This window comes from Halichoeres trimaculatus, unplaced genomic scaffold (genome assembly GCF_033239565.1).
Source record: "Halichoeres trimaculatus isolate MK-OKI-2021-1 unplaced genomic scaffold, fHalTri1.1 fHalTri1_scaffold_10, whole genome shotgun sequence".
Taxonomy (NCBI): domain Eukaryota; kingdom Metazoa; phylum Chordata; class Actinopteri; order Labriformes; family Labridae; genus Halichoeres; species Halichoeres trimaculatus.
The window spans coordinates 345,001-361,562 of record NW_027437187.1 but is presented as its reverse complement, the minus strand read 5'-3'; the positions used below and the strand labels follow the sequence as shown (position 1 = coordinate 361,562).

The following is a 16,562-nucleotide window of genomic DNA, read 5'->3' as shown; positions in this document are numbered from 1 at the left end:
CACCAGGCGCTCGCTTGCAGGCCCCGACCCCAGGCCTTGTTCCAGGGTGAGGTGCTGGTGACCCTCCGGCCAGGGTGAACTGAATCCTGTTAGTACTCATCATTAGGGGTCTTTTTGTCTGGCCTCTCTCCTAGGACCAGTTTGCCTTGGGAAACCCTACCCGGGATGGTTGCCCCTCACAACATAGCCCCTAGGATCAATGAGGCACTCAAACTCCTCCACCAGGATAAGGTGGCAGCCACGGAGGAGCAGTTAAAAGTTGTTCAGGCCATTTGACTTAGTCCAGCTAGTTTTAAACCCGTCGGCGGGATCAAAATACCACTTGTTTTTTGAGACTGGCATTAACAAGCCATTTGTCAAATCCAAAAACTGAAAACAATGGGGTAATCGTCAGATTCTCAAGGTTCTGAGGGTACTTGAATGTATCACATGAAAAGCTGGACACATGTCTTAACATCTCTTTGGATATCATGTCTTCTCGGAACATTTGGAGAAAATGACCGGTTTGCTCACTAAATGTAGTTGAAAAAAATTTGACGCTTAATCTTGCGGTGTCAATGTAGAAAATAAATAACATTCACTTTGGGAAAAAAGTTATCTATTTTTTTGGTGGAAGTTTTCCTTATTGCCACCACAGTGTGTCCAAGTGACTGACACTGAATCCCTTTGGGTTTAAAAGTCCTGCTGAATCCAACCCCAGTCTGATAGCTATGGGATTATCTCAGTGTTTGGATGGAGCTATGCTCAGTGTGATCTGGTACTGACTTCATTTTTAATGTTATGAGTGTAGAGGACAGGATGGGACTGTGTCCTGTAGCTATGTTTTCTTCTTCTGTTTTTCTGGCACACTTTGAGACATGTATCTGCCTGTGGTTCAACTACATAACTAGTGGTGTATCTTTTGGGGATAGTGTATGAGTTGAGAAAGAATAAAAAGAGGGGGAAACATCAAAATAATCAACAGGACAGTTTCATGCTGGTTAGAAATTCTAAATGTGGGTTTGGATTATTTTTTGATTAATTGACCAGCCCTAGCACCACCCTTTAAACATGACAATGGGTTATCTATGTTTTCATGATATCATTACTTTGTTTGTTTCACATTGTTCTAGTAAGATGTGCAAAAATCTCATCATTCATCTCTTTCCTTTCCTCCTGTGCCTTCTCAGAGATCAGGGCCCAGTTAGTGGAGCAGCAGAAATGCCTGGACCAGCAGACAGAGATGAGGGTCCAGCTGCTTCAGGACCTCCAGGACTTCTTCAGGAAGAAGGCAGAAATTGAAATGGAGTACTCCAGGAACCTGGAGAAACTGGCTGAACGCTTCATGGCCAAGACTCGCAGCACCAAAGACCACCAGCAGTACAAGTCAGTACTATTACACTATTAAACTATTACACTATACACTATTTGGGTTTAATATGATGTTGATGTTGTCTGAGGCTTAGGCATACTCTTAGGCAGAGTCAGGGATCCATAAAGTTACCTAATAAAGCTATCAGAGGATCATGATGGTGATGCTTCAGCTAGATTTGAAGATTTTGTAGGACAGATTGCTGATTGCTCTTCAAGTCTTATTTTTCCCTCCAGTGAAGGAAATCCATCCATTCCGAGGTACCAGGAATTCTTTTACACAAAGGCCCGTCTAGGTTAAGGTTTAGGTTAATCTCCTCTAAAGGTGTCTTATTTCTCATTTATACTTGTTTATTACAACAAAAATCTGTGATTGAGCCTGTTATGTCACACTTGCATTACTGGGAAGCTTAAAAAATCCATCCAGATTTGAAGTTTCTTTGGTGCCACCATCCACACAGACTAGACTTTCTGAACCAAGGCTTGTGGTCTGAACTAAAGTTATAGACGAATGATGGACAAGAGTTTCCGATTTTATATTGTCTTTGCGTCAACACACTGTTCAGGAGAACTTGTGCGTCCTTCCTCAACTACCTCTATTCATCTTCATCATTCCTCACAGCTGGACTTGAAAAGTCATGGAACTCCTGACACAGATAACCTGCTGTGTTTTTGGCCTGATAGCTGGAGTCTGCTCATAGAAAGAAAAGGCAGTGGCATGTTTGAACTTGTGATAAAGTGTGGTAAAGTGTGTGTGTGTGTGTGTGTGTGTGTGTGTGTGTGTGTGTGTGTGTGTGTGTGTGTGTGTGTGTGTGTGTGTGTGTGTGTGTGTGTGTGTGTGTGTGTGTGTGTGTGTTTGTGTGTGTGCATGCATGCGTGTGCATGTGTACAGTCTGATCACTTCATTCACAAGCTTAACACTTGGTATGTCTCGAGGAGTGTGATTCTAAAGCAAATAGAATGGGTCTGAATAACACATGAACTTTTTCTGTGGGTTTTTAATCATGTGGTCTGTATTATTTTGTAGTTTTTAAAACATGACACGCACAATGAGGGCTACACTGGGTTGTTTTCTCTGGAATGACCCATCACTGCTGCAAAATGGGACTTTTTTATACCTTCTTTATTCCCTTTAAACCTCAAAAAAATTAGAAAACCCAGCTCCCCTTTAAGAGGCTACACACTAATGGAAATGGACTTGAGCTTATATGGCGATTTTCTAGATATGGACTACTCAAAGCTGCTTTACATCGCAGGTCACACTTACCGATGCACAACCATTCGCGCTCACATTCACTCACTGATGGACCACTGTTTCTATCAGTATGTCTAACACTTTCATGACCTTTCATACCCATTCACAAACTGAGGCAGTAGTGGGAGCAACTTGGGGTTAAGTGTGGCCATGCGCCGCCCAGAGCTGGGCTTGAACCTGCAACATTCCATGTGCACTCTCCAACTGCGCCACCGACACCCCACTACCGCTTTGTACACATGGATACAATCCCAACCAAGCGTCATGAAACATACACATGCAGGTTGAAGCTACTCACACACTTTGCATGGATATCAGTGTGAGTGAAGCACCCAACATGGCCTTATGGTGTTATCCCACCACTGCCTCCATACTGGATTTTGTGTTTGTTGACTGCAGATCTTCTTTTTTCTCACTGAGGTCTAGGGTTGTCACGATACTAAAATTTTCAACTCGATACCGATACACAGGAAAATATTCGATACTCGATACTATTTTCGATACCACAAGGATAAAAAAAAAGAACCATATATTCAAAAGAAACATTATTATTAACAAAAAAATGCAAATATAACCTCTGTTGCAACATGTACCAGTTAACAGGACCTGCCTGAGCACACACTGAAGACATTTTTACCAAATTTTTGCCTGATTTATGCACTGTCCACTAAAAACAGCCCTGAGACCCACTTATGGGCCTCCAACCACAGGTTGAGAACCACTGCACTAGTAGATTGTATTTGAAGCTTGATCCTTAAAAGATTGCTCACATCATGAACAATATGTGACCCAGAGAACCTCAGGATGAATTTATCATTTAGAAAACAGTGAGTGAGTGAAAACAGCAGCTCAGATGGACTGATGAACAATGCTGCATTTTGATTCATCAAAAGGTTGACTCATCTTTTTTAAGTCTCCGTGTTCATTTAAAATGTGCTCATGAGCTATCAAGACACAGTTTGAAATATAAAATCACACATAGTGACTGACGATCTCTCACTGTCTGCTGGGATGTGTGTCTATCTGCGCCTTTACGCACGCCGGCACAAAGAGGAGTGCGCGTACACGGAAAGTGAAAGTTTGAGTTACACAACCATCCTATAATTTTGTTTTATAGTGGATATATGGTATTTCTTGGGGGTTTCTAGTGGGTATAGGGTGCATACCTGCGTTTCTTGTATATTACACAACACGACCTCTGCGTCCTCTGTGCTCTTGTGCCTCTGACTTGAGCGGGAGAAATCGGAGGTGTGGCATGAGTGCAGGTGAAACCATCCAAATGTGTGAGTCTCAAGGCGAATGCGTGACAGTTGACAGCCCTGTTTATAATCATTAACGTTACGTCAGCCTTTAATCGCTCGTTGCGGCTAATGGCTAACAATAACATGGCCAACACCGCCTTGTAGCAGTGTTTGCATACTGGCTTATTTGTATCCTTCGGTTTTCTAAGCTTGTTAGCCTCGAAGGCAAAATACCTCCAAACAACACTTTCACCTTTTTCATTTTCGACCAAAACTGCTTGATTTGGCCCGCCTGCAGCAGCACTAGCCATGCTGTTTTGTTATTGAGTGCCTAACGGGGGGGGCAGAGAGAGAGGGACGCAGCGTCAGCTAGGGCTGTAGCGATACACTTATTTTCCGATACGATACACGATATTCAATTCATGATACGATATATATCACGATATTCTGCCAACGATATGATTCGATACGATTCGATACGATTTGATAAACTTACATCATTTTCTGCATCATTTCAGGGGGGAAAGTGTGATTTTAGTGACATCTTGTGGCTGTACCATTGACTTGGATTGATATAACTGAACTGAAAAATGAATGCATGAAATATACAATGTATGTCTCTGACTAGGCAGAGACAGAGCCTACAGCTTGCAAATGCTGGACAAAGTGAATCAAAGACATGGTGAGAAAATTTGTTTCTTTTAATTGAAACAGTGCAAACTGTGGCTTCCAAGCCTTTGAAAAGTAAATAAAGTGCAACAGCACTACAATGCACAATAGAGTTGAAAAGCGCAGCAAGTGGCCTGTTCTGAACAGTTTCTTTGACAGCATTTGTAGCTTTATACTTAACATTTGAGGGTACTCCTCTAGCCACCCTGTCAGTAAACATAGTACCTTGGCTTCTCTAAAACAGCCAATAATTCCAGTAACAAAGAGCGCCATTTGAACACATTTAACCTTAAATGTAACCATCTTAGTTGAGCAGCGTAGGGCTTGTAGGCCCTGACCTACGAGTAAACACTAACCAGAAAGTCTTTCCAACTACAGTCCAAGTGACCTACATTGTCCTCAGATTTTTGTTCAGGAATAGAATCTGATCGACGTGCTCTGGGAGAAGAGCACTTCTTTGAGCAGTTATGATATCTCCAGCAGTGGAGAAGACCCTCTCTGAGGAGACGCTGGTGCCAGGGATGTAGAGGTACCTTTTGGCAAGATGGGACAAGATTGGATACTCATACTGGTGTTCCTTCCACCAGACCAGTGGATCTTCTTTCACTTCCAAGAGATCTGCCTCCTTGTAGAGGGTCATCTGCTCCCTGGCCTCATCCTCTAGCGTATGTGCCTTGGGTCGCGCTGCACCACCGTATCGTTCACCAAGAAGGACAGCAAGTGGACAAGATGGCCTTGGATTCTTAAGTGGATGATGCTGACCTTCAAATAAATAAACATTCCATAATTCCAACACAAAGGTTCAGATAATACAGTGTGCCTCACAGGATGACAGTGGGTGATACTTACCATGACTGCTCTCTCCTTCCTTGAATTGCTCTCCATCACCTACAGCCTCTTCTCCAGATGCCAATGCCATCCCCTCATCATCAGCACTAGGGAGTGACAGCTGAATTAAAAAGATCAACATGAAATTTAATTCATGAGCTTTTAGTGTAATAAATCTTTAAATACTATATTTAATATCTATGCCTTCAAAATTGTTAACATCACAGTATTTATGCTTTTTATTTGATATTTATCCATTTTAAACTGTCAACATTGTAGTATTTGCCTTTCAACTTTGAACAATGTTTTACTCAGCTCTATGCTTACTCTTGCCAGGAGATGGGGGATAAAATACCTATTATGACATAACCTAACAGTATCATAATTTCCTTACCTCTGATGGCTGCATGCCCAAACTTGCAGCCTCTGCAATCAGTCCATCATAAACGTCCTGTCTTTCGCTGTCAGTCAGGAAGGGAAGACCTTTGAATCTTGGATCCATCGCTGAACATGCATTAAGAGTTGCCTTTGGGTCGATGTACCTCTTCTGAAGATCCTCAGCCATGGCAGCCTTCATCTCTTTTATGACTGCAGATTCGCCTTCAACCAGTTTCAGTCCATTTATCAGTGTGTCCTGAAGGGGAGCTACGACCGACAGTGTGGGGGTCTTCTCCTTGGACATGTACAGTGTGGCCTCCTTCATGGGCTTCAGTGCACTGACTACTTCTTCAGCTGTAGTCACGTCTGACTCGGTCAGTGTACACAAATCCTTCTCTGACTTCCTCACCTCACTAGAGAGCAGTGCTGCGCAGATGGCCGGTTGTTGCTCGAGGAATCTTTCTAACATGTCGTGCGCACTATTCCACCTGTAGTTAAATAAAAGTAAAAGTTTATAGATGACAACATTGATGCAAAGAATGCTGCTCTACTCTAATCAATTTAGGCAATTTTTTTATATATCATAATGGACTAGGACAATATCAAAACATTGAGTGTAACAGGACAGTACATGGAAAACTACGAGTTTAAATGTTCCAATCTCCAATAAATCGTTTTTATCAGGAGCACACAACTTTGTTAGGTATAGTAAATGTTATTTTTGTTATACTTTTGCTTTGTTTATATATTGTTTGTACTGCTTCATGTATTTGGTTATGCAGAAAAAAGGACCCATCATTTTTCTTTTTATATTTCCTTATTTACGTATGTTAGTCAATGTAATTTATCTAATTTATTCCATTCTCTATTTAATTGTAAAATGTTATTTTGTCATGTTGTTTTTGATGTATATGTTGACATGTGTAACTGGGTTGATAATATGTCTGTGTGACAGCTGTCATTTAGTTCATGTGGATTTGACTTAAAACTCATTGTTTTTTTCAACACTGATCCAGGGGCTGACTTAGGAAGAGCTAGAATTGTTAGCATCTGTAACGCTTACTATTCAAATAATCTTGGGGGTCAGCTGAGAGTAGTTGAGGGTCGTTAACCTAGCATTGCCCAAAAGATGTTACTGGTTTCCTGGGCTGTTTGAGTGTGTTTATATTGCTTCTTTATGAAAAATAAATCGATTATGATGAGCATAAAAAATCAACATATCTTATACACTTTGCCCATATCGCCCAGCCCTAATTGAAAAGTAAAAACTCACAAACCTGGTAACCACATCCGTCATCAACTTGTGCTGTGGTAGTTGTAGCAGTCTCTGTTTGGCTTTCAGGATGTTGTTGGCTGTGGTGCTTCGTCTGAAGAAGTTCACAATGCGTCTAACTCGTCCCAAAAGGCGTGCAACAGCTGGGATTTTGAGTGCACGTTGTGCTGCCAGATTGAGGGTGTGAGCGTAGCATTTTACATGAAGTGTAAACTGTGCCTCCTCTGCTGCTATTGTCATGTTTGACGCATTGTCGGTGACAATTACTGGATCTTTATCTGTTATTTCCCACTCAGCGAGAGCCCTTCTCAGATGTTCTGCCAGGTTCTGTCCGGTGTGGCTCTCGGGCATGTCCCTTGTTTGTAACACATAAGTAACAAGCTCCCAATTCTCACTGATGAAGTGAGCCGTGATGGTGACATACGCTTCAGTTGTTGCGTCTGAAGCCTGCATTTTCAACCACTGAATAAGGTCTCAAATACTGACAAATAAAGTAGGCAATAGTCTCTGTAATTTTCTGCGACCTTGGCGAGGTAGATGGGAACTTGTGGGAACAACTGCCCTCGCTGTCCAGCACGGTTTGTTTTGGGTCATGCCGCAGCTTCCCCGGCTCCTCAGTCGGCTTTACCTTGTCCGGGTGGTGACGTTTGAGGTGCGCTCGGAGGTTGGCTGTATTTCCAGAGTATTTAACGTTTGTGTGACACAGCTTACAAACTGCCAAACTTTTATCTAAATCGACGCCTTCTTTCTTCTTTTTAAACCGAAGTGCTCCCACACATCTGCTTTTAAACATGACAGCGCTGGAGTAATGTTCGCCGCCATGGTATTAAACTTTCTCGCGCTTTCTTCTTCTGTGTATAGACAGGACATAGACACGTAACTTAGTAGAAGTGCTCTACAGCGACACAAGCGGCTGGCTGACCTAATTGCTCTCCCTGCAAAGCAGACAGGTGGGGGCGGGGGACAGCGAGCAGAGTGCCGGACGGAACAGGGAGGATTTGAATGAGGCTTGTGTATCGATACTCGCGGCTGACAGATCGATACTTTCTGGGAAACAAAAAAATCGATTTATATCGCAAAATCGATAAAATTGCCCAGCCTTAGCGTCAGCTGCTCGGCATCCGGGGGTGGGGGGGTATTGATACTTTTGAAAGTGAGCATTGTATCTAGGGGTGTAAATCACCAGTTTCATGACGATACGATACGATATCGATTCTTTGGACAACGATATGATATTTGCCGTTATCACAAAGTCTGTCACGACACGATACGACACGATACGATACGATACGATGCCTTCGATCGATTTAAGACGATATACTGTCCTCACTGAACACAATCAGCAACATTTCACCTGAGGCAAGAAAGAAATACAAATTTTTTTTCTAGTTTTATTACTGAAATGTGGAACGATGTGCTGACCTTTGGGTATGACAGTTTGTAGAGGATTATAGCCATCTGTATGATCTAATTATGTTTTAAAATTAAAACTGGTTAAATTCAGGTAAGGTACTTTTTTGCCCCCACAATTACCTTATGGGTCTGACTGTTATACTGTGATGTTTGATTATTATGTAAAGTAATGATGCAACACTATCATTAAAAATGACTGATTACACAAACTCTATTATTGACCTCCAACATTTGACCATTTTTATCAAACCAAAAATGTGAAGCTTTGAATTTAATTAAACCCAAACATTTCTATTGTTCAAAATTAGAACGATCAACTTAACTAACTTAACATTGATAGTTTTTTTTTACTGTGATGCCTGATAACCACAGTTTGTATGTCAGTGTGATCAGACTTTGTTTCACTGTGTAATAGTGGATGTGGAGGAGGAATGTCACTAAGCTCTCGCCGTTTGACTTTTTAACTGTATGAAATTTCATGAATCAGTGGCTACAAAATCAAATTATGAGATAACTCACTGCAGTCGTGTGATGATGCACTCCTGTCGTCTGTGCAGCATGCGTCCTCTGCAGTCAGGTCGACCGTATCTTACCCGGATACAGGAGAGCTATTTTATGATTGGCCGATATGTCTGGCTCCTTTTTAGCTCTGTGATGCTAACAGCGTCTTGCTCCACGTTCGCCTACAGCGGTGTGACTCGGTGGACGCTAAACAGTACATTTTACAGCAGGAGAAATATCAGGCATGGCGTGTCAGAGAGGAAACTTCAGAACGACTCGCGGTTGGACGGAGACGGACATGCGTGTCCGGTCGGGATTTCAAAATAAAGGCGTAAATTAAAGACCACAACCATGATCGATGTTTAGACTTTCCATTGATGTGATCGGATCATTGCTTTACCAATCGATGTATCGATGTAAATCAATGGATCATTACACCCCTAACTGTATCCGGATACAACATTTTAGTATCGATACTTTTTTAAGTATCGATACTTTTGACAACCCTACTGAGGTCTAGAGTCCTGTCCAGAAGCAGAAAACCTAAAGTTACTTCGCATTCAATATATCGTCCAGTTCTGTGTTAGTGTGGATGTTCATTGTTCCCACTGTTAAGTCAGTGAAGGCAACAGGAGAGGCTAAAGCTGCGTTTCCACCAAGCAGTCTAGGTCGGTTCAGTACGGTTTAGGACGGTTTGGGACAGTTAAGTCTGATCCTGTTTGCATTTCCACAGCAGACTGTGCCCTCTCGTGGTAGGCTGCGTGTAAGCCCGGATGCCGGAAGCCGCAGCTGGTAAACAATAGTGCGACGCCGTAGCAGCTTACCCCGCTATTAAATCCAACAAAGAAGAAAACGTGACACAGTAAACAAAGAGCATAGAGGGAAGACATGCAGCATTTCATCCTCTCTGTGATTGTCATGTAGCTCTCTGTTACAAAGTGCAATCAAGCTTTGTTTCAGAGAAGTCTGTGTGCCGCCAGGAGAAATACAGCCGCTGTCGGGGTAAGTGATGATTCTTTTGACCAATCAACCGTCTGCAGTGTGTTGCTCCACCTTCCAAGAGCGGTTCAGTCTGGCAGCCATACGAAAGGTTCCCGAAAAAGTAGGTCGGCTCGTCTCGTTTTTTAGGGCGTCCCAGGATGAGTCAGTGGAAACACCACTAAAAGCACACCGTACCGAGACGAACTGACCCGGACTGCTTGGTGGAAATGCGGCTTAAGAGTGAGAGTGCAGCAGGAGAGAAGGGCGGAGGTGTGTGTGAGCTGAGAGAGGTTTGACTGTTATAAGCCATTCATTTTCATTTTTCTCTTTTTCTCCAACTTGTTAGTTGATGTGGTCACGGCTGACAGTGACCAGTTTGATTTTATTAATATTTTGTACTCGTTCTTATGATCCTTTGACAATTACTGCTGCACGTTAGCGTGCTCGGTAGTGTTGTCAAGGTAACGGGTGACTTTTTGTTTGGTCTTCATTTATTTTTCGTCAATGAGAAAGGTTCATCAACAAATATATATTTTTAGTCTTCGTCAACGAAGTAACACCGCACTTGGGGTGTGGAAAAGTTTATTTCAATTTTTTTTCTTCTTTACCTAATCTTGAAGACCACATTATTGGGGGCGATTTTAATCTGGTACAGGACACTACATTTGATTGATCATTTGCTAAACATATCACTCAAACAAAATTGGCTGCCACCTTAAAATTTCATACAGACCATTTGGGATTGTCTGACCCTTGAAGAACTAGGTTTCCTTACGATCAAGAATTTTCCTTTTTTTGTCATGGGCACTGTAGCTTCTCATGAATAAATTTCTTCCTACTGGATAATAAACTGTTGCACAGTGCTGTTGCCCGTGAATATCATAGTATAGTCATCTCTTATCATGCACCTACGTCAATCGACATTAATTTCGTACTTACTTTTGTTTGTCTCATTGAGACGCACGATATGAGAGACTGCAGGGCGGGTGGGGGGAGGCCGGCAATAGCCCCGAGGAAGTCAAAGTCGTACAGCTCTGAAAATGTCAGGAATGGATTCCTGACAAGATTTCCTGCAAAAATATTTCATTTTTACACAGATTATCAATATTCTGGCCTTAATGATGAGTTGTTAGTTTACACTTTTGGGATTTTGAATCCTCTCAGCTCTGATGATGTCTCAAACATCCCCATGTTGTTTCCACTCGGAATGTTGTAAAGGCACCAGTGTTAATTTTGACAGCAAAATTTGATTTCGTTTTAGTTATAGTCTTTTTGACTTAAATGTAATTCAGTTTAAGTCATAATTTAGTTATTTAAATTGTTGTAGTTTTAGTCTAGTTTTAGTTGACGAAATATCATAAGATTATAGTCAACGAAAACTACAGTAGATTTAGTCAACTAAAGGGTAATATGTAAAACTTTCCCTTCAATTTCTGAAAGTCATTATGTTTGCCTAGACTAAATGAAACTTCTATGAATTTTAAGGTACTGCAATTCATACACAGACACAAATTTACTTGTTATTTGCAACAAAAATGTATTTACCTGTAATACTGTAAAATCAGCAGTGCCATTTGTGCAAATTGCAAAAATAAAAAAGAACATGTAGAAAAAGTGCATAGGCTGTAACGCCATCAGGCCTGCTCTCTCCAAATCGGTGTAACTGGACTATTTAAAAGGCAAAAAAAAATGGTTCAGTTCACTGTTAAATAGTCAGATTTCACTTCAAATCGCATCAGGATTTAAATTAACAGGAAAAGAAAACATTCAAACATGCTATTAGTGGCAGGAACTGCAACCATTCCATTATAACATTTTCAACTTCAAAATAACAATCAAATTATTAAATATATGGAGCTATACCATAAGTTAACAGAAGAACAAAAATCAGTACCATAAAATGTGCATACAAACTTGTCAGTGTAGACCACAGATTTATTTAGCCCGATTCATTTTAAGGAAAGCACTCCGTGCCAGCATGACTCTTGCTCTGTAGGGCTTGCCTCTGGTGAGGTCACCTGTGACGCTGAAAACCCTCTCTGCGAAAGCTTGAGAAGCTGGAATAGCCAATAAGTCTAACGAATCCTGTTGCTGTGGCACAGGTGACTGGGTGTGAAAGCTTCTCCTTATACTTTATGATCTGCTGCTTAATGCTGCTTGTGGAGGAGATCCTCTGTTTAGGCTTCATGCGAGACTTTGAAAAAAACCTGAAGACTGGCTGGTTGGATGAGGATGGTGCTGGTTCTAGCTCCTCTGCTTCCTTCTCTTTCTCCTCCCCATCATCTTCAGGCTGGTCCTCAAGTTCAACATGTTATGAGTGTGACTGAGTGGACTGGATCGCGTACTCTTCTGCCTGTTTCAGCAGTTCTTGAATGTTTTCATCATCAAGTAGGGTTTCACACACAGTAGGGTTGACGAAGCAGGCAGCTGCCACAAGTGGTGAAAACTTTTCATCGTTTGGGTCCAGGATCCAAGCAAAACGCTGGTTGATATTTCTTTGCATTTTCTGTGCAAGAGCAGCAAAGCCTCTGTGGTTTGTGTTCTCTTCAAAGTCAGAAAGGTGGCTGAGCCGATCAAAGATGGCAGGGACCACCAGGGACATGGACATCGTGTCACTCTGAAGGGTCTGAGTATGTTCTACAAAAGGCAGCAGTAGTTCATGCAATGATTTCAGCTTTTGCCATTCACTAGGGAGCAAGCTGTCCCATCCCATGTCGTTGGTGATTTGGCAAACTGAGTCTTTCGCTTTGAGGAGTCGTGCAACCATGTTGAATGTGCTCGACCAGCGTGTGGGGCAGTCATTCACGACGATAAGGCCACATTCTTCCATTATTCTCTAGGTTGCAACTGAGGACTTGCGAAAAAAAGTTTCACGACTGACCTGGTTTTATCGAGGACCTTTTTCACACCAGTCTCTTTCTGGATCATGTGCACTACCAGTTGTAATGTGTGCACCACACATGGTGTCTGGTGTATATCCAGGTCATCACATCTAATAAGAAAAATGCACACAAATAAGTATAATTACATTTTAAAAATGTTCTTTTTAACAGGCATACTCTTAACAATAGAGATTACTACATTTTTTCCAATGACTCACCTCTGCTCATCTTCTTCAGTCTCAGACTAACTTTCAGTCATCATGGTGGGGCTTTCTTGTTCTGAATCCTCAGAGGTGGTTTCTTCTACCTCTGGTGTGGTGCGTTTAAAGGCGGCCACCATATTACTCCCATTGTCTGTTATTACTGTGATGATCTTCTCACGTGATATGCCCCACTCTTGCATACATTTGTCCACACATGCTTTGATTATTTGTGCAGTGTGTGGATGAGCCACTTGTTCTCGGGTCAGCAATATGTGCTGTGGTTTTTGTAGTTCAGTGCAAAAAAAAGCACGCACTTATAGCCAGGAAGGAAGCAATCAGTCCTTTTTTGTCCACAGATCAATTCCAATTGATACCTTCCGCACAGCAGCCAATCTCCTTTTGAATTTTTGTGATTCAGCTTTATTAAGGTTTTCGATCAGATTACTTATTTTTGCTTTTTTTGGATCTGTCAGTTTCTTATCCATTGTTCCCATCATTAGAATATAGTCCTCATCTTCAATTGTAGTAACTGGGAGTCCTGTGCATCCAATCCATTTTGCTATAGCCTCCTCCTTTGTCTGTTGCTCTTTTGAGTCAAGTTTGTACTTTGAAGCACTTAGAATGGCGACTGAAATATTTTGCTGGGACACTTTAAGTCTCTTTGCACTCTGTGGTCCATCTGAGGTCTTCTGTAGCTATGATGAAGAAGAAAAAAAAAAAGAGATAAAATTTTTCTTGTTACACCAACATTTCTCATGCACCTTTAATCAGTAGGTACCTTTAGCTTTACAGGACAGTAGTTTGTTTTATTTGTAGCTTATTACACGGCTCTATTAAAGTCAGTCGGTGTGTCTCACGTGTGTTACGTAGGTACTCGCTCTCAATAGAAGCTGTAACACACTCATTTCATATCGGGTCTACAGTCTATGGTCGTACGGCTACAGATTTATTTATTTATTTATTTTAATCCAGTGATGGGTGAGAATTTCCAAACCCTAACTTGTCCTTATCCCCCTCTCCCTCCCCCCTGTCTCGGGCCAGCTGTCTTTTCAAAATCAATGCATGAAAAGTCGGAGAGAAAAAAATCAGTCTGGATCAAACGCGTGCGGCGGGGGAGCGGGAGGGGAGGGGAAGGGGTAGAAAAACAGCAGAAAAATCACAGACACAAGTCGTATTTTGATGAAAATCATGTCTCAAATGTAATATTTCACTAGTAAGCCATGTAATAAACGGGATAACGTCGAGTGAGTTTTTTGTTGTGGAAGATGCTTACCTGTGTGTGGATTTCAGGGTGATTCGACTGTATATGTCGCTTCAAGTTTGTTGTGTTTTTCCCCGTAATCCTCGCGCTGCATTTCTTACACTGAGTCTTGTTATCTTTCACGTCAAATATGAAATTCTCCCATACGTCCCCTCTCCTCTTCCTCCCCGGCGTTGACATGCTGTCTTTTCTTGGTGCAGCGCATTCTCGGGTCAGTGTTTATGTACCTTCCTTACCAAGTCGCTCTGATTGGTTCTCTTCCCAGCTCCTCCCGCCTCTTCCTAACGAAATGTGTTCTGATTGGATCTCGTCTCTGGCAGACATTTTTGTCTCGTTTATATTTGTTGACGAATATGTCAATACACCTCGTTATCGTCTTAGTCCTCATAAATCATTTTTTATTTAGTTACCATCTCGTTTTAGTCAGAAAAAAAAGGTCGTTGACGATGACTATGACGAAAATTTTTCGGAGTCTGCGTGAGCCCCGAGGACCCGTCTAATGCTGCTTGCAGCTTTAATTTCATTTGTATCCTATTTTAAAAAGCAGAACTTTCTAAGTGACGGAACTATCTGATGAAACTCGTATTTTAGATGCTCTATACGCCTCTAACCCCTCAGCTACATTATACAAAAAGAGATTACAGTCACAGTCTTAATATGATTTTTTATCAACCAGTTGAGATTCAGCTTTTACAATCAAAGCAATGCCTCTTTGAACAAGGTGATAAACCTGGCAAATTATTAGCATATCAAGCCTGAACTTTAACTGCCTCTAAACTTATACCTAAAATAGCATCCCCAGCTGGGTTGTTTACAACAGATCCAAGGGAAATTTGTAATATTTTCTCTATTTATTCTTCAATACTACTCGTTCAAAATCTCCTCCCAAACCCCCTAGACTACTTAACATTCCCTCAAGTAGACAACAATGTGTTTAGTAATCTAGGAACCCCCATAACAGTTGCCAAGGCCCAAGAAGCAACCAGGTCTTTACAAAGCTCCAAACCCCTGGATCAGACAGATATATATACTCCACAGAATTTTTCAAAATCCTCTCCAATGCAGCAGCTATAGGCCCATCTTTCTCCTAAATGTTGACTTTAAAGTTTGTCCAAAGTGCTCGCCACTCGTCTCCAGAAGGTCACCCCAACGCTAATAAACCCGGACCAGACCAGTTTCATCTCTGGTCTTTCAATAATACTAAAAGGTTATTAAACATCATCTGCTCTTCTTCAGACTCCATCCTGGCTGAAATCATCCTATCTTTAGACACCAAAAAGGCTATTGATTGGGTTGAGTGGAGCCACTTGTTCTATAGTCTAAGGACGCGGTCACACTGGCCATCCAAAACGTACCGTGCCTAAGCACGATGGCCCCCTGCAGCGCCGATCCCCAGCTGGAGAGTACGGCCGGCAGTCACACTACCCCATTATGTACCAGACTTTAGCGGGTATCAGACACACGCCTACGTCATCGTGAAGCATTTGTTTACATGAAGCGCGATCTCATCAGAGTCAGCACAATGAGACACAGAGAGCACTGATACAACTTAAGAGACTTTAAGACTTATATTAAGTTGTTTTAGCCCCGACACAGCCCTCTAACACCCCTGCTGTGTTTAAAATGATCGTCGAGAGATGCGCTCGTGGTGATTATACGTAATGGATCGCACGCACTGTCCGCGTGCTTGTGCTTGTGCATGAAGTAAACCGTGCGGAAGCCCACCTCTTAGAAGCGTGCCGAAGCACGGAAGGGAATCGTGCTTGAGCACGGTACAGTTGCGGTCACACTGGCCATTCCAAACGTGCTTTACGGCTGAAGCGTGCTTAGGCACGGCACGATTGGCCAGTGTGACCGCGTCCTAAGTAAATTTGGTTTTCACCCCAACTTCATATCATGTATTAAGCTTCTTTACACATCCCCTCTGGCAAGGATTAATATTAACGGCATAAAATCTAATTCATTTTCTTCTTCCTGTGGAACCCGTCAGGGATGCCCGCTTTCCCTGTCTCTGTTTGCTCTAGCGGTTGAACCCTTAGCCCTATGGTTTCGTTATGAAGATAAATTGTAAGGGATTTCTTGATTTGGTCTTTCTCATAATTATCTCTATATGCAGACAACCTTCTGCTTTACATCACCAATCCAGCTTCATCACTTCCTATTATTTTAGATACTTTAGAACAATTTATGGAATCATCTGGATATAAAATTGCATATCAGAGATAAAAAACATGAATGATTGAGTCTGGTTTGATGGTCACATTAAGGTTAATATTGTCCAGATCCACTCACATGTACGCTTCCTTTGTGCGGCAGTTGAGGTTTGG

The 16,562-nt window shown here is 41.9% G+C and overlaps 1 protein-coding gene across 4 annotated transcripts in view; it reads left to right on the top strand.

Moving 5' to 3' along the window:
- srgap1a (SLIT-ROBO Rho GTPase activating protein 1a) overlaps positions 1-16,562 on the top strand; it is a 231,311-nt gene that overhangs the window by 68,201 nt on the left and 146,548 nt on the right. For all 4 annotated transcript variants that reach the window (XM_074677243.1, XM_074677245.1, XM_074677244.1 and 1 more), the window contains exon 2: positions 1,170-1,365. In XM_074677243.1, coding sequence (XP_074533344.1) covers positions 1,170-1,365 — 196 coding nt within the window. The remainder of the gene's footprint in view (positions 1-1,169; positions 1,366-16,562) is intronic.